Raw genomic sequence first — 22,760 nt, 5'->3', positions numbered from 1 at the left:
CGATTTTCTTTCCTGATCTCATAGAGCGGGGTCGTCCACCGCTGGTCCAGCCCACGTACCATGTCCAAGTGAGGTCGGGCTGGCAAGCACATTAAATGGCCTGTTCGCAGAAACCATAGGAGAGGAGGATTGCTTTACACATGTAAAACTGCCTCCTGCAAGGCTATTCTGTATGATAAATACTTCTAGAATGTGAATGGCACGTCTTGTAAAAGCAACCGAAGGCAGCTCCTCTTTCAAAAAAAAAAACAGCTGTGAAAGTAGAGAAACCTCCTTGTGTCGCCTTTCTGGGGGGGAGCAGGAAAACTATTGTGTCCAGTCTTACAACTAATCCCAGCCCACCCACTCGGGCGTTTGTCTCGCATTAGTATTATAAAAGTGTGCTGGGGAGACGCTGGCGCTGATCAGCACATTGACAACAGCGACAGAGAAAAGCCAGCCCTGCGCGTAAGAGACACGCACACGGTGCATCCTCGCACCCGGCCTCCGACTGTGAACAAACACACACGCGAACCTGAACGACAGGCTACGTGACCACTGGACCCATGTCGGTTTTTTTTTCCGGACTGCGGAGATACAGATCGGATCTACCCAGGAAGCAGGCTAGGGAGAATCCTTGCCCCGGACTCCACTCAGAAACCATCGTTATTAATATATTGAACTACCGAAATACTGATAATCTTCTTCAAGACACGAAATGTTCGCCCTGTGGTGCCATTCTTTCTGTTCCCTGCCTTATGCCCTACAAACCGTGGCTGAGTTTTAGCATAATTTAGTGCAGAGCCCGTACCTTTCTTGAGAGGCGGAGCACGAAGGGTTAAATAGGTGCACGACAGGAGAGGGGGGGGGGGAGGACAGGAATCACGGATTAAGCCCAAAGCGACCAGCCTACGTTTCAGTTAATTTAAAAAAAAAAGAACCTGACGGAGGTTTTGTCTGTGGAGGACCGGTGAGCGGCCGGAGGGCCCTTCTCGCCGCAGCTCCGCCGGAGAGCACAGCGCGAGGAAGTTTGCCGAGTTCCAGCCGCAGCTGCGCTTGGCACCGCCCACCGGCCGATCCATCCCCCGGGTGTGGCCTCTGATTGGCTGGAGTGGGTGCGGGTCCTGAGACTGAGCGGCAGGCGCCGGGCTGCGCAGCCGACAGTTTGCACTGGAGATGCAAGCAGAGAGCAAGCGGAGCCAGCTGCGCTGAACGCAAGGGTAGATTCTGCACCTGAACCACAGCTTGGATTTGCTTTTTAAGAAGAAAAACATTTTTATGCATTTGATTTCGCCCTTCAAGACGCGTAAGAGGTGCCTGCTGTTTTAGTTCCTCGGCAACATTTATTTATTATCCCTGCTTGTCAGCCAACTGGAATTTAATATAAACTGTGCTGAAATACACACAGGGAATATTGTTTCTGATTCTGCAGACTGTTTGTGGAGAAAAGAAAACAACAAGAAAAAGTGTAAGACTTTGAGGACTGAGAAACATCCTTCCGCCACGGTTTAAAATATACTGGATAATTCTTGAGTGGACTGTAAGCGTTAAGACGTGCGAGTGCACACAGCAGCGCCTTTGGTCCTGTCAGATCACGGGCTGAATTTTCTCGACTTGATACAGCAGTTTTGTTCCCAAATGTGGATTTTTTCCCCCGTTTTGCACCTGCTCAGCCGCATCACACTTTAAGATTTAACTCCGAAAAAAAGAGAAAAAACCCTAAACTAATATGTTCTACCTGCTCGTGAGGAACACAAGCTGAAAAGGTTTTTTTTAAAAAAAAAAAACAAATACCATCGGATGCCGCTGAATACATAAAAATGCTGTGAAGCATTCCACTGGTAAATATACACATTTTCAAAAATGTTATTTTCATGGATTTTTCTTTTTCGTGGGTTGGCTTTAAGGAATTTTTGCAACAAATGACACGTTTATTTTTTAAAATGAAATTGTAATAACCATTTCCTCTGCTTTATTTTAAACGATTGTAGTGATAATACAAATACACCTTAGCTTCTAGTTCCAAGCTACGTGTACTATGCCGATATATGAGAACAATTCAATTTTCTGAAGTCTGTATGAATGCTATCGGTATTATTTTAATTTAAAATGCAGCATTCGGGATAATACGATTCATCTTTTAATACTATGAAGTCGATGAAACGAAGATCTGTCATACAGTGAGTAAATCAGATTAAGGAGCTTGTTACTGATATCGCTATCCCCATGAATTCCCTCTCCTGGTCTAAAACCGCTCTGTTGGCATTTGCCTGATAACTTTTTTTTTTAAAGAAAGTAATAATCGAACTGGAATAATCTGCACATTATGCAACGCGCTATCATGGACACTAATGATAGGCGATACAGTTGTTCGTAGCTCGTAAGAACGCAAATCAACAAGTATAATGTCCTCCAAGGAAATGGATTTTCTACAGTTTCTCCTGCTAGCTGTTCTGTGCTGGACCTGGGCCGAGGCTGTGATCAATCTTAAGTATTCGGTGGACGAGGAGGAGAGAGCCGGTACTGTGATCGCCAACGTCGCGAAGGACGCTAAGGATGCGGGATTCGTGATTGATCCCCGGCAGCCTTCCCTGCGCGTTATCTCCAATTCCGCACCGCATTTGGTGGACATAAACCCCGCAGGACTGCTGGTCACTAAGCAAAAAATTGACCGGGATATATTTTGCCGGCAGTCCCCTAAGTGTTTTATTTCCTTGGAAGTAATGTCTAACTCGATGGAGATATGCGTGATTAAAGTTGAGATTAAGGATTCGAACGACAACGCGCCCAGTTTCCCCACAGACCACATAGATCTGGAGATCTCCGAAACTGCCGCCCCGGGCACCAGGATTCCCCTAGAGGGGGCAAACGACCCAGATTCCGGGATCTTTGGCGTGCAGACCTATGAGATCACCCCCAACGATCTCTTCGGACTCGAAATTAAGACCAGAGGGGACGGGTCGCGCTTTGCAGAGCTGGTGGTGGAAAAGTCCCTGGACAGAGAAACGCAGTCGCACTACAGTTACATGATCACTGCCTTAGACGGAGGAGAGCCGCCTAATTTTGGATCTGTTGAGCTGAATATCAAAGTGATAGATTCCAATGACAACAATCCGGTGTTTGACGAGCCCGTGTACACTGTAAACGTGATGGAAAACTCCCCTATTAACACAGTAGTGATTGACTTAAACGCAACAGATCCGGACGAGGGAACGAATGGAGAAGTGGTGTACTCCTTCAACAGCTACGTCTCGGAGAAAACTAGGGAGGTTTTCAAAATTGATTCCCGGACCGGTGTGATCACCGTCAGTGGAGTCCTGGACTTTGAGACGATGAATATTTATGAGATCGATGTCCAGGCCAAAGATCTGGGTCCGAACTCCATTCCTGCGCATTGCAAAGTGACTGTAAATGTTATGGACATGAACGACAACGTGCCGGTGATTAATCTGCTGTCTGTGAACAGTGAGCTGGTGGAGGTGAGCGAGAACGCGCCGCTGGGGTATGTCATCGCCCTGGTCAGAGTGTCCGACAGAGACTCGGGGGCCAATGGCAGGGTCCAGTGCAGACTGCAGGGCAGCGTCCCTTTCCGGTTGCAGGAATACGAAAGCTTTTCCACCATATTAGTGGACGGAAGGCTGGACAGGGAACAGAGAGACACTTACAACTTGACCATCCAAGCTGAAGACAGCGGTATCCCCTCCCTGAAAACCACCAAGTCGTTTACAGTGAAAATCACGGACGAGAATGATAACCATCCCCATTTTTCCAAACCGATTTACCAAGTCATTGTCCAGGAAAACAACACCCCGGGGGCTTACCTGCTGTCGGTTTCTGCCAGGGACCCAGATCAGGGCTCCAATGGTACCGTTTCCTACCAAATCGTACCATCTAAAATCAGGGACATGCCTATTTTCACTTATGTGTCTATAACCCCCAACACTGGGGAAATAATTGCACTCAGATCGTTCAACCACGAGCAGACTAGATCTTTTGAATTCAAGGTTTTGGCCAAAGATGGGGGAAATCCGTCCCTGACCAGTAACGCTACAGTGCGCGTTATCATTTTAGATGTCAATGACAACACCCCCATTATCACCACCCCGCCTTTAGTAAACGGCACAGCGGAAGTTTCTATCCCACGTAACGCCGGAGTGGGGTACCTGGTCACACAGGTGAAAGCCGACGACTACGACGAGGGAGAAAACGGAAGATTATCCTACTCCATCTCCGAGGGAGACAGGAGCCTTTTCGAAATCGACCAGGTCAACGGGGAGGTTCGGACCACCAGGATGTTCGGGGAGAACGCGAAGACAACCTACGAGATCACGGTGGTGGCGCACGACCACGGGAAGGCGTCTTTGTCGGCCTCAGCCTTTATCGTTATCTACCTCTCACCCGAGCTGGACGCGCAGGAGTCTATAGGTCCCGTGAATCTGTCCCTGATCTTCATCATTGCGCTCGGCTCCATTGCGGCGATCCTGTTTGTCACTATGATCTTTGTGGCTGTCAAGTGCAAAAGGGACAACAAGGAAATCCGAACCTACAACTGCAGGTAAAACACAAATTTTTGCTATTTTGTTAAAGACACGCACTTTTATCGATAACTGTGTTATTTTTCTTTATGTGAATTAAGATAGAAGTGATGCACAGCATAGTGCTGAATGAGTATACTGTAGAAACTCCTACCGCCTATAGTTATTTATTCTAGTTCTTGGAGAAGAACACCTTCCAGTAAGGCGTTTTTTTCTCTGGATAAAATTTGAAGGTTGCACTTTTACGCTGTTTGTGTGACCCTTTCTAAACTACCGTGCCTTTGTTACTTAGATAATTATGCGCGCACACAGGAGTGATGCGGGTTGTCTTTTAACTGGCATACCGGTACTTGTCTGTGAGATTCCGGCACTCTGAAGTCTTGGCGCATGGCGAGGGGGTCTGCGCGCTCTCGTGCGCGCGCGGTGCGCTTGTGTGTGTGTGTGAGTGTGAGTAGGCTGCATCTGCCGGTGTGTGAAAATAAACCGACACCGCCGGCAAGGGGATACTCAAGGTAAATTAAACGATGGATAAAGTTAGAGTTGAGCGTCATTCAACACTTTCGTCGCATATCGTTCTATAAACACAAGGAGTATCTCAGGTCCTTGCCGGTTTCTCATGTTGCCGCTGCTGCAGTTGTAAATCCAGAGATGCGGAGTGCTGCCGAATACTGTGAAAGTAGCGCTGGCCCTGCAGTCACCCCCCTCTGTCGTCTCCCCCGATTTATTTCAAGTCACACCGCTGGTTTCGAGCGATGGGGTCCGCTGGTACCAGCATTGCAATGCTCAGATCTCTCTGCGCGGTAGTTCTCGGTCTCGCATTGTTTCATTTAATGTTTTCAAACACGTTGAAAGCAGTGTAATTTACGAGTTCCGCATGTCTGGTCCTCACAGAGCTGTTGTTAAAATTTAAAATGAGAAATGGTAGATTTTAGGAAGCCGTAACGTTAATCCACCGAGGAAAGTTTTAATTTTTTCAGTTCTTTTAATTCTTTTCTGTCTTTTACTGTACTTAATTTAGTCGCTTCGAAAGCTTGTCGGGAGAGTGGAGTTTGTAACAGATCTGTAAATTATTCGTTTCAACCGTGTTACTGAAGGTGTGTTCAACACATTCATGAATTAGAAGTCCAGTTCTGTTGTCACAGATCAAATACCTAGGTACCTTCATTCCTAGGAATATACTATGTCAATTTCTGAAGCGTTTCCCTTAAATATCGACATCATTTAAGTGAAAGGAACCCGAGTTTCTAAAGGACACTTGTCCTGAAAATACGCACTACATAAGGGAGCTTTAACAAGACTGAAGCCAGGGACATTTTTCACCATCTTATCTTTTAGAGTTGCTAATAAGTCCGAGACAGTTTGTTGATATTGGTGCTAGACACATTTCTGTTTAAGATATGTGTTGTGGTGTTTGTGGATGTTTTATATTCAGTTTGAGTTGTGGAAAACAAAACGGGTTTCAAAGACAGAGGACCGGGCTAAAGGGAGTCAGGCACTAAGACAAAATCCATCTTAGCTGCACGACCTATTATGAAAACAATCAAAGAGCTAGGCAGAGACATACAGAAGAAATTGATATTAATTCCTCCTGGTTTCGCGAATGACTGTAATGAATATCTAGTGCGTGTCTGTTTGAGACAGACTGGCGCTTAGACGTGAAATAGCCAGGAGGAGACGGCAGGCCCTGACAGACCCTCTTTTTATTTCCTCAGTTGTTTACCAATAAGAGGGAATGAAGATTAATTAAATAGCTTGTCAATAAGAAGAAAGTAAAAAAAAAGCAATAACAAATGCTTCAGCGCTATAAATGAACTGCACTGGCCTAGCTCAAACATCACAAAGCAAACACAGGAGCGCCAGTCCTGCCACAGGCCCAAGCTTCCCCTCTTAATAACACAGTCATGCCGACGTATTTTCCAATTCTCATTAATTTAAAGGTTGCATTAAATTGAGTTATGCGGCTCAAGCAATTTCCAGAGGCTTTTCTTTTAATTGGACATACATTATAATTTTATTGGGATTTTTTGCACAGGTTTCAAGAGTTTTTAAGTGACTGATGGAATAGAAATACCTGAATGACATTGTAGCTTAGACACTTCTCCCTTAAGACACTTTGTTATATTTGGTTTCCTTGACTCTTAATTGGAACCTAGCTTCACTGCCTGAATTCCCTTCACAAAGTCAACTGATGTGCAATGTGCCACTGGAGAACCAGTTGCTAAATTTTACTGGTAAACAACATTAACCCTAGGCCATTTCCTGTCCCTGTTCCATGGGTTCTGTGCTCCCAGTAAAGAGATGTAAACCCTGTTTTATAAAATGTATCTACCAAAAACTGCTGGCACATAAAATCTGCAGGTTACCTAAAATTGTACTACTTGACCCACAAAGGCTTTCTGAAAATAAGCTGTGGTTTATATATTAGGTATCATTAACACATAAAGTTTATATATTTTTAAAAACGGGACAAAAATGGAATCAAACATTCCTTACATTCCTCTGTTGCAACAACAAAAAATCCTTTATTATTAATCCATCATGCTGGTTCCCAAACTGATCTCCTACAGCTACTTTACTCTTCAGCATTTCCATATAAATTACATTTGTGACTTTAACCTAAAAATCATTTCCATATTTTAGTCTGATCATAAGTTTTGTTGCCATTCTATGAATGTGATGTTATAATTGTACACTTCAAGTCTGCTGAGTCTCTCTTTATTCAGAAAGCACTGCACACATCCATTTACAGTGAGTGAGAAACCAGTTCATTTATATGAGTTTATTTTGCATAATTCAGTGTGTCCAGGAAAAGCAAAACTGCCAAAGTCCTGTTCTTACAGACTGGATTTGTGCATTCTGACCTTATCTCAGTAGTAAAGGCCTTGTGCACAACTCTCTCAGCACCAGGCAAAGTACTGCTGCGATCTGATGTCACTTTGAGATGAAAGATGTTAATATAACGTAACTCAATGTGGATAATGGATATGTTACGCTTGTGCTTGGGGCTGCAGTAACTCATATTCCTCATCAGACATCCTTATTTCAGCAGCTCCTGGATTCAGATAGAGCTAGATCTTTTGGACTGTTGAAATAACCCTGAATAAACATGTATAAATATAAGACTCTAATATAAAGCCCCGCTCAGTAATAATAATGCAGGACAAATATAGCCCTTGACAACAAGATGAAGAAGAAAGAGGAGAATGAAGGAAAAGGAACATATTCAAAAAACATTTTATAGGACTGATACTGGCAGCTGAAAAATAAATAATGCACAAACACAGACAGCCTTACCTTTTCACACCAATATGAGAAGTTTGAGTGCACATCTGTGAATTACTGGGAGCACCATATCAAACATACAAGACCTGAATTTGCTTTGGTGAGATATTTGTCAGCAGCACTTGTGTAGTACACCATGTTAGTTAACTCGTTCTAGTAGCTTTTTCCTCTAAGCTGCCTTGGGGCGTTTTATGAAAGATATTGCAAACCTCCCGTTATTGTGGCTGCCAGATTGTAATCTCTTTACTCCTGGTGAAGAGGTGCACTCACTTATCCTGGAGGACAGTTTCGAGGAACAAATTCCTATTGAGATGACGGTTCGGTGCAGTGGGTGCCCTCATTTCCCTGGATTGTCACCCCACCGATTGCACAGCTGACAGGAATTTGAATTGTTTTGCTCTTATCATTTGGCCCGTGTCTCCACATGGCTAGATATGGGGATATAAAGCAGCACTACATTAAAATAAAGTGCATAAATGAAACAAAGAAACTGGCACTACCGATTGAGGCAAGCAGCATTCTAACAAGTCATGTATTTAAGATTACTGGATGGCTTTCACAAAACTAAGTGTTTCATCCTTTCATAAAATCCTCTGCTGTTTTATTAATTGCACTGATTTCTTTAAGCACCGGTGATGTGTGACCGTTCCAGGCACTGACCTGCTTAAACCTGCTTCTCCTGACCAATATACTGTGTGGTGTCTGTATCCATACGTACAACACAGTACTTAACACTTTTCTCATATCAGCTTTGATGACACAATATTGACAGAATGTGAGGCCTTCATTCTCGGTATTAAAGGCAGATCCTAGATGCATGCACACTTTTTTTTAAATCAGGAAAATAAAATGGTTTTTTAGATGCTCTTTGAGAGATAAGGTTCGTCTCTCTTAATATTGTGTTTTTTTTACTGGAGAAGGGAGGAAAGGCAGACACAGCCAGCATCTCAATGAAAAGTGGAATCTGGAGCGCGAAGCCTATAGCCTCCTGGGGTTAGGGGTGTTATTTATGCAGAGTGAGAGTTTTTTAGATGCATGTATTAACATTGGAGAAAAAAAAATGTGTTTTTCCTGCAGGGCTAAAAAAAACAACAGCACTATTATGGTGTGTTGTGTAAAGCTATGTAAATAGATGACACTTTCTGGATGCCTCCATACAGACCTGGGTGAAGTGGGAACGGGCTACGAGGTGCTGAATGCAGTTAGTAGAATCTGCTTAAAGCACAGCCTCGTTTAGCAAAGCCTCCATCGGAAGCATCCTTCCATAAAGAATCAGGTTTTTTTTTGTACTGGTGAGAACCAAAATGTAAAGTACAGTGGCTGGTGGAGTGAATCTGAATTAATAGTTTCCCCACATTTATTGAATCCCAACAGGCTTTCCCTTATTAATAAAAAAAAAAGCTGAAGCAAATTTGTGGAATTCAGCTTTTAAATATGTTTGCATACTTGAACAACTGATGTGCAGGACTTGTAAATCTGGGGGTGCTTGTATCTCTTTTGATTGTGGTTGGATATATGTGCTTGTTCTGCATTTGTGTTTCTATAAGATAAATTGTGAACCTTTCTCGGTGTAAATTAAATCAGGAGCTCTTTCTGCAGCTCAGAAAGGTTAGGTGAGGGACTGGCTGCGCGGTGCCCAGTGGCACCTGCATGTCTTGTGAAAGAGGCTGCTTTCTGAGGCCAGCCAGGCTCGACACTCGCAGGGACTGGAGTGCAGGTTCTGACAGTGTGGGTGGTGAGGAAAGCAACATACTGCTTTATTGAGCCTGTTCAGTTTCTTCTACTTGCGCAGGGTGGCGGAGTACTCCTACGGCAACCAGAAGAAATCCAACAAGAAAAAGAAGATCAGCAAGAATGACATCCGACTCGTGCCCCGAGACGTGGAGGAGACAGACAAGATGAACGTGGTGAGTTGCTCGTCTCTCACCTCCTCGCTCAACTACTTCGACTACCACCAGCAGAGCTTGCCGCTGGGCTGCAGGCGCTCCGAGAGCACCTTCCTCAACGTGGAGAACCAGAACTCGCGCAATGCCGCCCCCAACCACGGCTACCACCACACCTTCACCGGGCAGGGCCCGCAGCAGCCTGACCTCATCATCAACGGCATGCCGCTGCCAGAGGTGAGACCCGCTCCGTCCTTCCCGCGCGTGCTGCTTCCGGGCTCGCCGAGGCACCGCTCGGGCCCGCGCTGGGTCCACCCGTCGCCCGCCGTGTTAGAAGAACGGAAGTTCTTACAGTCACAGGGGCAGGTCTGAGCGCACGTGTCCGGGCAGCAGGGGACCGGACTGTAGCCGAACCGCTAGTGTGCGTTGCTAATGCTTTAACTCAGTTCACGGACACTCACGGAGCTACAAGCCAGTCGTGCTTGTGAGCGTCATGTGTCATGTGAGCGCCTCGCGGCTCCTTGTGCCACGTAAATCGCTGATATCAACGCCTTTATCAGCTCTTCGGGTTTGTCAGTGTCGAAAGAATGTTGTCTCGGTTGCTTGTACCATTTGGTGAGACAGGAATCACTGCAGTTACTGTATGATAAGTTGTAACCACTGCTGAGAACGTAGGTAATGAAAGAAACACGCTCCTTAGTGGCAGTGACTATGCTGGAGTGTCAAAATAGATTTGACACAGATAACTTAGATTTGTGATAGATCATTTTGTCTCCCTTGCTACCTGATTGGAGTGAATCATCAGCTGGGCCAGCCTTTTAGCTGTACCTTTTCAGATATATCTCTTAGCCTAAATATGCCACAGCATTCAACCAAACATCCGTCTATTCTGGTCAATTTATTTGACTGGATCCAGAAAGACTGTTAACAAGTCCTGTTAAATTAAATAAGGTTTTCCTTAGAACATTTTTAAAGCACCAGGGATGCATTTGAAATGGATTTAGCAGTAAACTGCCCAAGCATGTCCACAGATGGATAAAGTTTTTTTGTGTTTAAGCGAAACAAATTGTTACATATTTCAACAGTCAAATATAAAGATTTACTTTGTGTGTGTTTTTTTACTTTCATGAGCCTCTTCATTATATTGAGCAGAAAGGCTTTGTTGTGGAAAGTGCCCAAGTGGAAATTTGGGCTGGACAGTTGACCCTTAACTGGTGATTGTGGATTTCTGACTGTGTGAACTGGGCTACTGGTATCAGTGTGTATGATGACCTCTGCATTTGGTCTATTGCTTGGCAAGTTAAAGTTAAAACAGTGTTTAGTTCTTTTTGAACTGACACATTACTTCACCCAAGGCCAAATTCTTGTTGGAGAAAACCAGGCCATTAGTTTATGGATTCATTGATCAAATTATTTTTTCCTGTTATCATCAATCAGTGAGACACAGCCTTTGACATGGCTGATTTATCGCTCTTCTTGGAGCGTGTTATGAGCTCTGTGATTTGGGTCAGACGCCTGGGCCCATGGTCGGAAGGAGGAAAGGGCGTCAATAGCAGCTCTTTGAACCTGCCAACATGAAGGCTGCCCAGCTGTGGCTGAGCTCATGACGCCAGCGGATTGCACTCTTTCTGTATTTATCGGCAGGTAGCTCGCGCGTCACCTGAGGCTGACAGAGCACGGTGTGCAAGAAGAGAACATGGACGAATTATACTGTGGAGTAACACCAGACGTGGTGAAGAACTGGGGCTTAAGCATCCAATAAAGCCACCTTTGTAGTGGGATTAGAGAGCCTCTGCTTGTCCACACTAATGAAAAAGCAATGACGAAAAATGCACAAAACAAAGTAGCAGATTGATTTTGTTGCCTAGTATGCAAAGCTTAGGCATCTGATGTTTGACATTAGGAGAGTCTGTGCTGTGATACCGGGCATCTGGAACGAGCTTATTTTTTCATTCTCTTCGTTTCTGGTTGCTGCATCCGTCGGCACCACAGCTCAGGGGCTGCTTTGCATACATGTTTCATCATGCTCCGCTCTGCCCGAGACGCTGACGAGCTGCTCCCCCCTGACAGCCAGGGCCTTCGCACAGAGAAGGGAAATGAGGAGGTGATGGAGAGGGAGGGAGAGGGAAGGAGGTGGGGGTGGGGATGTCAATGACCGATCAAGCAGAGATGCTATAAGTCTTTCAGCATTTTGAAAAAACGTCAAGAAATTGGGCAGTGGAATGAGTCGTATAGAGGTCTGCATGCTGTAGGATGTGACCGGTGTTCTCTTTTAAAGACATTACATATGTTTTTTGTCATAACGGTAAGAGATAATGATAATGCACAAGGGAATGCATAACGTTCTGCTAATTTCCATGTTATACAGTAGTTGTGGCTTTGTTCCTAATTTCAAGGCACTGAATCATACATTTCAGAGATTCGCTTGTGGTAGTACCTTTTTACATGAAAGAAAATGAGAGCTGTAATTGATTAAAAAATCTTAAATCAAAACAGCAATCTGCCTGTCAGTCCCAAAGTTCAAATTTTTTCCACTTGGCATAATTTCAGGTGAATGTGTAGAAATTGCAATTGTCAGGTGGGCTGATGCTTAGATTGCATGGATGTTAAATACATTAAAAAAGTTTTAAGTAAAAAGTGCTGCAGTGGCAGCAGTGTGAGCCTGGAAAAAAGACCCCAGAGACCTCAGTTTTAGGCTGTTGAGAGGAGCCGTGCCGTGATAAGTATGACAATGGTATACACGACCCACTCTGGGCCGCGACCCATAGTTCAAGAACCACAGCTTCAGGTCTCCTTCACAACAGATCGAATAATAATTTGTAGAAATACAAGTGAGAGCCATTGTGTGTAACACTGTTAAACCATCAAGCTGTAATCAGCTCTGATGAGACAGGGAAAACAAAGAAAAAGCCTTTGATGAAAGACAGGAGAAAAAAAATATTACCATAATCTTGGGAATATTGGAATCTGTATTATCAAATTCCCTAGGATTGACAACAGGACGTGTGGAACTAAGATGCTAAATCATTTCAGTGATAGAGCCTGATTTGTTGCGGGATTAGGCCATCGTCGCAGATGTCACGGGTGTGTGCTGATTGGTGGCTCTTTAAGATTCCTGAGCTGGATCACCAAGGCAGCAGCCTTTGTCAAGTATGCAAAACTCTTATTAGGATGAGACGCCCCATGGCTCAACACCAGGCTTGGAGACTGCGTGTGCAGAGCACAGACGCTACTTCACAAACAAGCAGACACATGCTGGGGAGAACGGGGACAAGCCAGGGACAACAATAGGCAGTAGCTGAGACGCTCAGAGTAAGCCTCGAGTAATTGCCATTCATTTATAATATCTCACTCTTGAGGAACGTTCCGTAAATCCCTGAAGAAGCCTCCCCTGGTTAAACAATTGTTCCAAATGTTTCAAACGCACAAAGAGGGCACTCTTAAAGATATCTAGCTGACTGCAATTCCCATAGATTCTACCCTGTGCGTGTGGAAGTGGAGGAGGTGGCGAACTGTAGCAGAGTTAAATAATGAGGTGGTCAGGTAGATTGTTAAGCAGGCAAGAGACATCTGTCTTCTCCCGTGGTTTTTGTCTTCACTTCATTTTTGTGTGCTTGTCTACATCAGTGTTTCAAAAACACCAAAAAACCCATTTAATCCCCACATTTCACAACATTTTGCTTTTAAAGGCTGTTTGATGGCTTAAATATTTCTTCAGTAATCTTTGTTTTTGTTCTTTGTATTCTACTCTTTCGTATACACACATAACTTTATCAAGGTTAAATAAGTACAGTATAGTCAGCAAATTGTAATACTTATTATCATGCAGCACAGTCCCGGATTTGCTAACATTTTTTCATTTTCAGAATTCCTTTTTATTTACATTAACAAGTTCTGTGGTTTTTTGTTGTCTTGAAAATGTAAGTGCTTCTCTTCCAGATGCTTACAGTCTCCTTCACTAAAGGTTGCTACTGGAAATGTATTGCAAGCATATGGCACATACTGTTCAACTTGTAGGTTTTGCTGCTTGATAAAGGAGAGCAATTTGATCTGTAGCACACAAAATATTCCGTAGAGTCATGTCTGAAATCATTGTTCGACGGCTTCAAGGAGTTGCTGTTTAGTTAGTAAAGTTTCAGAGTGCTACTGTGAAAGGACTCCACAGATACAGACAGCTGTGGAGAAATGGCCACATTTCTTGTGTCAGACGTGTGGAATCATGCTCTCAAGTGTATAATTGAAGCCTTATTTTAGAAATGAATTCTACTACTAATAATAACAACAACAGTAATAATATGTTTTCTCGATAGGGTTTATCATGCGCAGAAACTGTATGTGATGTTTGGCATACAGTGCTCCAGGCAGTGCAGTTCAGAGGGGCACACATTTACCCCACGTGCTGTGAGCACTGGCTTGTGCAGGTTTGTTGGCTGGGGAGCAGTGCTGTTGGACCTCACAGGGGTGTCTGTCTCTTCATCCCCTCTACCTGCGGGATGGTCCCCTGTGGGCTGTGCTGAGAGGTGCTATAGTATAAGCACGTCTAGTCTGCAAAATTTTTAAATGTGCTAATTGCACTTGCAGATTTCCTATGATGAGTCCTAATTGGACTCTGCTGCAGTTTGCCAGGTTGTTTGACCTTACTCCTTAAGAAATGTCATTGTAGGACCTTCCTTCTTCACACTGAGTTTGCAGGTCCATTTCTAGTATTTGTTACTTCTTCAGATTATCTGTGTTGCCAAACCTCTTTTTTGTGCCTCTGTAGCTATAAAAAAATAAATATGTAAAAAAAAAACATTTTCTTACTGTATTTTAGCCAAACTGGTTTTATTAAAGACGGAAGGTTTTGCACTTCTCCAAATTTCATCAAGCTAATCCAATTAATCTGCTTAAATCCCATACAAGATAAAGTAAAGGTCACAGTACATTGTCTCTCTGAGAGGCTTTGTGCACAGACTTCATTGAGCTCGGGATCACTGATTAGATACAAAGATTTCAACAGTTTCAGTATGAAGCTCCACACAGTGCCGGAAGAGAACAGAAACATTACTGGCTTCATAAAAAACTCTCTAAAAATTGCAGATGGCATCTTCAGTTGCTTGAACCTGAATGTGTTTTTGTGTGCTCAGTGGGTTCAAGTGTTGTGTACTTCATGTTTGTGCTTTAGGTGAATGTTAAGCTCCAGTATTTTATCTGAAGTGCTTTCCAATGTGCACACTGCTTGAATACATGCAGATGCATTAGTAACTTATTGTTATGTCTGATTCTGGTTCTATGGAGTCTTTTCAGTTCGGCGAAAAGATAAATAAGAGGGGAGTGAGCTGCTCTAAACAGCAAAGCGACAAACCCTTTCGGCCTTTGTAAAGCACTCCAGAAATATGGAAAATGTTTATTCATGTTTGTGAAAATGTCACAGGCTATTTTTTGCTAGAATACACAAATTTTATGATGCAGGTTTTTCTGTGGTTCTTCAGGGATGTGTAAATACTTAACCCCAGGCGAGCAAGCCACAGTGGAGTGCTGAAAGCCGTGCAGCTCCCCAAGGCCTCCAGCCTCTTGTTTGGACTGGTGCATGTAGACATAGGCACCAGTGTCAAAACTGGCTGGCTTGACACAGAGTGACACACGCGTGTCACTACATCCTGTTTGTAAGGAGACATGCTGTTGACTTGCTCTGTGCAGTGGCTTGGAACAGCCTCACGTAGGGAAGGCTTAAAAATAATGACTGGAAAGACAGGAGTCAGGAAAGGCGTCACAGCAGCAAGAATCACAGCCCTGAGATCTGCTTTAAAAAGGCTTTGATAGACAATTCCTTGGCCCCTTTTTATCCTGCCCTTAGGGTTAAATGCCCCTCCGATGGGGATGTAAGCAGAGTTTCAGGTTTTAATGATATTTTCAGTTTTAAAAAAACTTCTCCTGATTACACTCTCCCAGCCTGCCACAGGTTTCCAGACACGAAAAGAAAATGTACCTTTAGTGCTGTTTTTAAGATCTTTGTGACAGTGCAGAACTTTCCTGTCCTTTAAAATTTAGCTAAAGTTTGGCTTGCAGGTAATTCAGAAAGAAAATGTTGTGTGGTGCAATGCAGCCTTTGTTTCTACTTCCTTCAACATCATGTTTTTCAGCACTGTGACCAATGTTCATTATTTATGATTGTGGAAAGATTCGGAGTAACCATCCGACCAAAAAAAGGAAATTCAAATAATCTGTTAGAGGAGTATTTCTAAAGTTAGGTAAGGTATTAGAATGAACGTAGAATAAATATTTATTATTTTAGATGAAAAGCAGTTACATCACAAGGCTGCCCCTTCTTGCCCCCCTTGTGATTAGATTCTGTTAAAGTGTGTTTTCTGTGCAGCGCCAGGCATTGGATATACTTAAGCAATGCCCTCAGACCATCTAAAGCCTTTTAGTTTGACTTTGTAGTGTACCTATGTCCCACACAATAACAGTGACTTCTGTAAAACAGAAGTGTGGACACGGACATGAATAATTTGTTAGATGCTGGATTGTGAACATCACAAACGACAGAAAGCCAATGCATTAAAAAACAATTTTGCCAAATTAAGTAAACTTGAATTTTACTCAGCAGATAGCTTACAGTTGCTGATGCAGTTGGTTTCAGAGTTCTGGGACTTGTACAGTGTTTCTGCACCATGACAACCTTTGAAATAACCTGTCATTTTCTTGTTTTGTATTCCCTGCTTTTACCTAATATTATGCAATAATGTAATATATTAATAATTTATCAGCTATGCCTTCTTCAGCTTCTCCAGGAATTTCAAATAAGATACTTTTAAAAAATATTGAGCAAAAAGAAGTGCATCCAAAAGTAGCCCTGATAAATTATATTAATCAAACAGCAGAGAAGAAAAAATTGCTTCTGTTGAAATATGACTCATAATACAACCATGAGGTTAGAATTGCAGTAAAAAGGCTTCTGAACGTCAATGCATGTTAAATTTAATGAATGGCAGCATTCCAAAGGTTACAAGGGGAATTCAGAGCAGGTTAACTCTTTGATGATTGCTGTTCTACAGAGGGACCGTTAGGTAAATGTACTGTACTTGTGCACGCTTTCAGTGACTGACTGTGAGGGCCTTCTACCTGTTTTCTGAGTGCCACTACTAATAATACACATCTATATAGTGTATTTTAAAGCAGTGATATCAAAGAGCTTAACATTTCTGAATATGGACAACCTCTAGCTTTTTCTCTTTTTAATGCACCTGTCAATTTGGAGCTGCCAGCTGTTCCTCTGCTCACCGTTTCAGCCCACATACTGTACCAGCACAGGAGGAAGCAGGATTGTGTTTTCCTCCCTCCCAGATGTTCCCAGTCAGAGCTGTCCCCTTTCTGTTCACTCTGGGAGTCACAGGCTTGGGGGCTCCTGGAGGATCAGAGGAGTGACGGCGCCCCTGGTGCCTGGGAGCCTGGCTGGGGTCCCTTGTCAGCGAGGGGCTGGGAATCCCCTGCTTGGCTTAAGCCCACCTCCACCCTGATGGCCCTTGGCCAGCAGTGCCCCCCACTCACAGACTGCCAGCGACAGTCCATGGACTGCAGGGCTCAGTCTGCAGCCTGAATGGACACTTTTACTGTCCCAGAGCTCTGGAGCCCCCACCTCCTCAACAGATTTCTGGTTCTGACTGCTCTCCAGAAAAAGGTCAGCTAGTTTGTGTGCAAGGAACAAGGACAGGTCCATTACCCATTAAAAAGTAAGAAGAAAGAAGGAAGAGCACAATGCTGAGGTTGTGGGTCTTCAGGCGTGTGACAATTAAAAAAAAAACAACACGCAGGGTGTCAGATGAAACACTGGTATATTGTTCTGTTTTCAAACTGGAGCCAGCCTAATCAAATCTCATGCAGTATTTAAGTAGAATATTGCCTAGAAAAATATTAAAAGATAACCGCAGAAGACTGCAGGAGGCATATAGACTTCTCAAAATCACTTACTTGTTTTAAGAAAGTAAAACAATACTCCTAGCAGGATATAAGTGGGGCATGTGCACTGTGTAAAGCCTTAAACTCTTTCAAGTAAGTATTTGCTCACTGTTCTTTGATTTTCAGGCTAATAAATCTCTTGATAAATATGCTACTCACACTTTTTAAAATGGTATTTTATACACACTAAGTGTAACAAGAAGCACTCCACTCTCTCTGACATGAAGACATTATCTGATACGTGATATTATTATGAGTTGTGACTCATGCTTGTTTAAGAGTGTAACAAGTGAAACCAGACCTAGTAAAACGGCACTGGTCTTGAGAAATCCTCGGGCAGGGTATTGCAGGAGAGAAAAAATAACTTAATTAAATGATTTTTCCCTCCTAACCTCATCTCTCATTAGCACAGATTTCAGTGCCAGCTTTCAAAACGCCTGCAGTTAAATTAATAGGATCCGAGAGGTCGGCCTAGATTCTTTAACACAAGTTAGACCAGTTGCCATTGCCACAGGCCTTCAGGAGGGGCTGCAGTGCCGTACCCCTCTCTTCATCAATATTTCAGAAACAATTTTATCGCTTGGGCCAGTGTACACAGCCAGTCAGAGGGATGGGATTCGACTGTCTTTGGCGATCATCATGAATTTTAAAAAATTGAACACGGCTGTAGCGTTCGTGCAGGGTAGTGGGATAAAAATGAAATGTTTTGCACAACTTGTTTGACATATTAAAACCAGATATGGGTGCATGGTGATGAATATTCATAATCTGTATGTGTTCTATGGATCTCAGACACCGAATCGCATTTGAAAAATGTGCGATTCCACTTAATTTACCATGTCAGGTTTGTGGGAATGGACATGTCATCCTTGAGTATTTTCCTCTTACAGCTGATAAGACACACAGGGTTAGTGGTATCTTTGGAAATATGGAATGCTTGTGTTGGTTGGAGGATGATGGAGTTATTTGTCTTCAGGGAAATTAAAATATATATATATATCCACTGCATAGAAAAACACAGCTGAAGTCTTACCATGCCTTGCATATGAAACATTAAAAAATCTAATTATAACTTTGAATTAGCATCATTATTTGAGCACACTTAGTGATAAAGCAGCAGAATTTAATTTAGCTTGAATGCAAGAGGAGAAAGGTATTAATTAAAATTCATGAGTAAAGATGCTTAAAAGGTTGGAAATGGGCAGAGTCCCGGATTTATTCCACTGCTGTTGCACATGTGTACCCAGTAATTAAAGGATTCTACCTGGACTGTGTGATTGTCAGATGTGTCCTGTAACCCTACAACCTTATAGCATAATGCCATACAGTTACAATGATGCTGAGCTGTAAGAAATGTCTACAAGTTCAGACCTGATATCAAATGATGGCCATTTCTGAGCTGAGGCAAAGCCAGGCACCAGCAGTGAGTGACCTTTTGAAGTGTCCTGTTTTTCCCTGACACAGAGAGGGAGGAGGAAGAAGTTTATTAACATTTTCCCTCATCTGATTAAATGTCAGACTCAGCATGCATTGCGAAATGGCTGGAGTCTGTGCAGCAGAACAGAGATCTTTAGTGGTGCTGAAGCAGATTTTCTCAGTTTGCGATATATGTGTCTATTTACAAATCCAGCTCTTGATTATGCTGACCTGAGACTACTAACTACTGCATCACTTTTAACTCTTCTCGTGTAAAAGAATTTAAAGACATAAAATGTAGAAATCAGGCAAGGTTAATAGGGATGAAGTGGACATTGGCATGATTTATGACCCTGTTCTTTAAAAAGAATCAAATTGAGAGATAAACATGTTCGATATATTTGTTTGCTTCCCAAGGGTTTTTTACGCTGAAGAGATAAGAGCAGTCGGCAATTAATAGCTCTTTCTGTTACATTCCTCTGCTGTTTTCTTGTGTTTCTATCTGAAATGAACATGAAGAATTCAACTCCTGCTGTTGTTTTTAGTTGAAAGTAAACATCCCTGTTGCTTATGCACTGACTTTATTTTCCATAAGATATGCTGTGCGTGTTGCACGTGTGTACAGTACTGCAGTTAGCAAGTGAGAAGACAGAAGCATGGTGACTGTGAGTCAGCAGGAAGCCATCATTGTGCATTGTTCATCTCCAGAACACAAGGCAGACCCTGTAATGATCTGTTGCAGCCTCTCACATCCTACTTAATGGGGTGTGACTGGGTACAGGCCTCCCAGCAACAGGACTCTCAGTCCACGGTGACAACTCCAAAATCCTTATTCCAGCTCGGTATCCAACTCCTTTATGTCACAGAGGAGATGGATGGAAGGTCTGGAGGTAGTACAAGGCAGATAAATGATTTAAAAAAGCCAGACTTTGCAATACTTTATCAGTTTGAGATTAAATCATGTAGATGCACAGGTGCTGAATTTCTGTTGGATAAATGCCAGCTACGTCTATGTTAGTCACAACATTTTCATGTGCACTTTTCCATGTCTTTGACATTTTAACCATTTCTGCATTGGCTCTGCCTTCTATGTTTAAATGTATTCGGGTGTGTCACTTGAAGGATGTGGACATTCAGAATTGAAAGAGGACTCTTTGGTCTGGTGCAGACTAGTCTCAGGCTTCCTGCCAAGCTCAGGTGCTCAGGAAGTAGGTAAGACTGCTAGACTGGAGTCACTGCTTCAGAGTTACAGCTGGGTGTCTTTGGAATGGAGAAACATTAATTATAGTAATGGCTATTAACAAAGACAGCTGCAGTTGTGACACCACCTAAAACAGGTATGAGACAGGTGTGAGCTGCTGTCACCAATTCTCAGTATGCAGGGAGGTGACTTAAATGTGCAAAGAAAGTACTTCACGATAAGGTGTACTTTTGACTCTCACCTGGAGACTTTATTTTCTAAACTCCTGTTTGTAAAGCGATCACTTCAGGCAGCTGTTGTCAATTTGTCAATTTAGGCTTTAACTGAATGAGTCTTACCAGGTTGAAGGAAGTATGAGCCTGTAACTTGTTTCCCTCCTATAATGATGGGGAGTTAATGTCTCTTTAGGGGAAATTAGACCAGGGCACCATGGAGTCTGTTCCTATGCTTTGACTAAACAAGTGCTGAGGGATCATTAACCTAAACAAAGCAGACAAGACCACTAATAGCACAAACACGCTCTCACACACACCTGTCTCCATGCAAACATCACTCTGGTTAATGGGAGACAGAATGGTTGGGGTTTATCTCCGGAGGAGCATCTGTAATTTGGCAGCAGTGCAGCTGTAGGCCCACAGGTGCAATTTAAGTCACAGTGCTCTTGCATTTCAAAATGTCTGGGGAGCATCCTAAAAATGGGTGTTGTGATGAAGGTCCTCTCTTAAGGGGTTTGGCTTAAGTATTATGTTCATCTGTTCAAGTTACCATAAGTGCATCACACAAGAACAGGAAAATCTCTAATATTAGTCAGGTTACCACAGTTCTTTTGTTTGTAGCACGCATCTTATATTTTTAATGTTTCTCAGCCCAACAGATTTACAATAGGATGTTTATGTCTCTTCCTTTCCCCATCTTTCTGATGGAAAAGATTAGCCAGTCGTGCTGCACATGCTACCCCTACAAAGCCATTGTTTCCACTCTGGTTTCAGTGCAGGTAAGAGCACCTCCCTCCTCTGTATCAGCACAAGCATTTGTTTGAGCACCAAGGCTAGTACACGAGAGTGAGGCATAGAGGGAAAGGTGCCCTCTTCTCCCACCCTTTTTAAAATGATTATTCTGTGTTTTAAAATAAACCCAGATTTGGCCACGCCATGTTGACACCAGGAGACTAGAGAGGTGCATGTGATGCTGCCCAGCCTGGATAGGTCATTTGTTTAGAGCGCAGCTGAGCGGCACAGGGTGCAAAGCGTGAAGAGTAGAGGCAGGAGGCTGGACGCTGTGTGAGACCATGTTGGGTAAACAGAGAGATGGAAGTTGGAACTGGGCTTGGCTGGCCATGTACCTGGGAGCCCCAAGCCACGGCAGTTGGGCCAGAGAGGGCATTTCTAATTATAGCTCTCCAGCAGCCTCTGTTTTGGTGGGTTGTGCCAAGCTGCAGCTTGCATGAGCAACTACAAAAAGCTGACTTTTGGTTTAATTTGGAGGACTAGCAATAATCCAGCCTAAATCTCTTAAAGCTGCAGCCTCCCTTCCACTGGATTATGAAAACGTCTTTAAAAGGATCAGGGGTGCTTAACAGTGCTTCCCTCAACACTTCTTAGCAACTTCAAAAAAGGAAGAAGATAGGTTACGGTCTTCAAACGTGACAGTTTATTTGTGCATTTGTGTTTTGAAGCCTATTTATCAAATAATAATTATAATAAAAAATCCAGGACATCAAAACAAAATATTTCCTTTTCTGAACTGACCTTTTTTGCAAAGTAGGAATTACATGATCTGGGTGTTTTCTTGATCTGTTGCTAAAGAAAAATATGTAAATTTGAAGTCCAACCTGCTGTAAGAGGATGCATGTTTTCTCACACACTAACCTCCCTCTTGAATTCTCACATAGTTACCTGTGTGAATGCAAGCACAATAACCAAGAGCATCACATTTCTCTACTCAGAAATCTTATAAAGCAGCTTGCAAGAAGTTAATGACAGAATTATAAAGAGGAGCAGATATGAACATAATGTAGCAAGTAAAAATGTAGAACATCGAGGAAATAATTGAAAGGCTTTGTGCAGAGCAGATTCCATTATTCAGACAACTCTACAAAACTCGTACTTCAAGGCTTCATCAAAATACCTTGAATCTTTTATTTTTTCTTAAACCAAAACAGTTGTCTTTTGGAAAGATAGAAAGCATAAGTCTTTGGGATAAAGGTGTTTATGACTTTCATTCCGCATTGAACTGACAGTGCTGGCTTTTACTGAGCACAGCTGTATGGAACCTATTTATTGTGAAGATATTTCTGACTGTGGAAAGCCTGTATATTGCCCTTCCTGTTTTAGAGAGACTGCAGTTTATTACAAAGAAGCTATGAAAGGAGATGGAAAACTCAAGTCCATTCTATCTCACACATTGCTAATTAAGTGTTTTTTTACAAGCCGCCTGTTTGTGAAAATAGCACAGGGTATAGGCACCCAGCTCTCACTTTCTGCATGTGACGTGTTGCTGGAAGTGGTGTGAAAATAGAAGCCAACC

The 22,760-nt window shown here is 43.0% G+C and overlaps 1 protein-coding gene across 4 annotated transcripts in view; it reads left to right on the top strand.

The window, feature by feature from the left end:
* Positions 1-924: 924 nt before the first annotated feature.
* pcdh19 (protocadherin 19) overlaps positions 925-22,760 on the top strand; it is a 59,559-nt gene continuing 37,723 nt past the window's right edge. The window contains exons 1-2 of one of the 4 annotated variants that reach the window (XM_015351721.2): positions 925-4,534; positions 9,571-9,703. In XM_015351721.2, coding sequence (XP_015207207.1) covers positions 2,385-4,534; positions 9,571-9,703 — 2,283 coding nt within the window. In that variant the 5' untranslated portion in view covers positions 925-2,384. Of the gene's footprint in view, positions 4,535-9,570; positions 9,917-22,760 lie in introns of all 4 variants that reach the window. The other 3 variants (XM_015351722.2, XM_015351720.2, XM_006632917.3) reach the window with 3 other exon arrangements.

Source organism: Lepisosteus oculatus, chromosome 8 (genome assembly GCF_040954835.1).
Source record: "Lepisosteus oculatus isolate fLepOcu1 chromosome 8, fLepOcu1.hap2, whole genome shotgun sequence".
Lineage (NCBI taxonomy): Eukaryota > Metazoa > Chordata > Actinopteri > Semionotiformes > Lepisosteidae > Lepisosteus > Lepisosteus oculatus.
The sequence above is the reverse complement of the archived record's forward strand: the minus strand, read 5'-3'. Positions and strand labels throughout refer to the sequence as shown.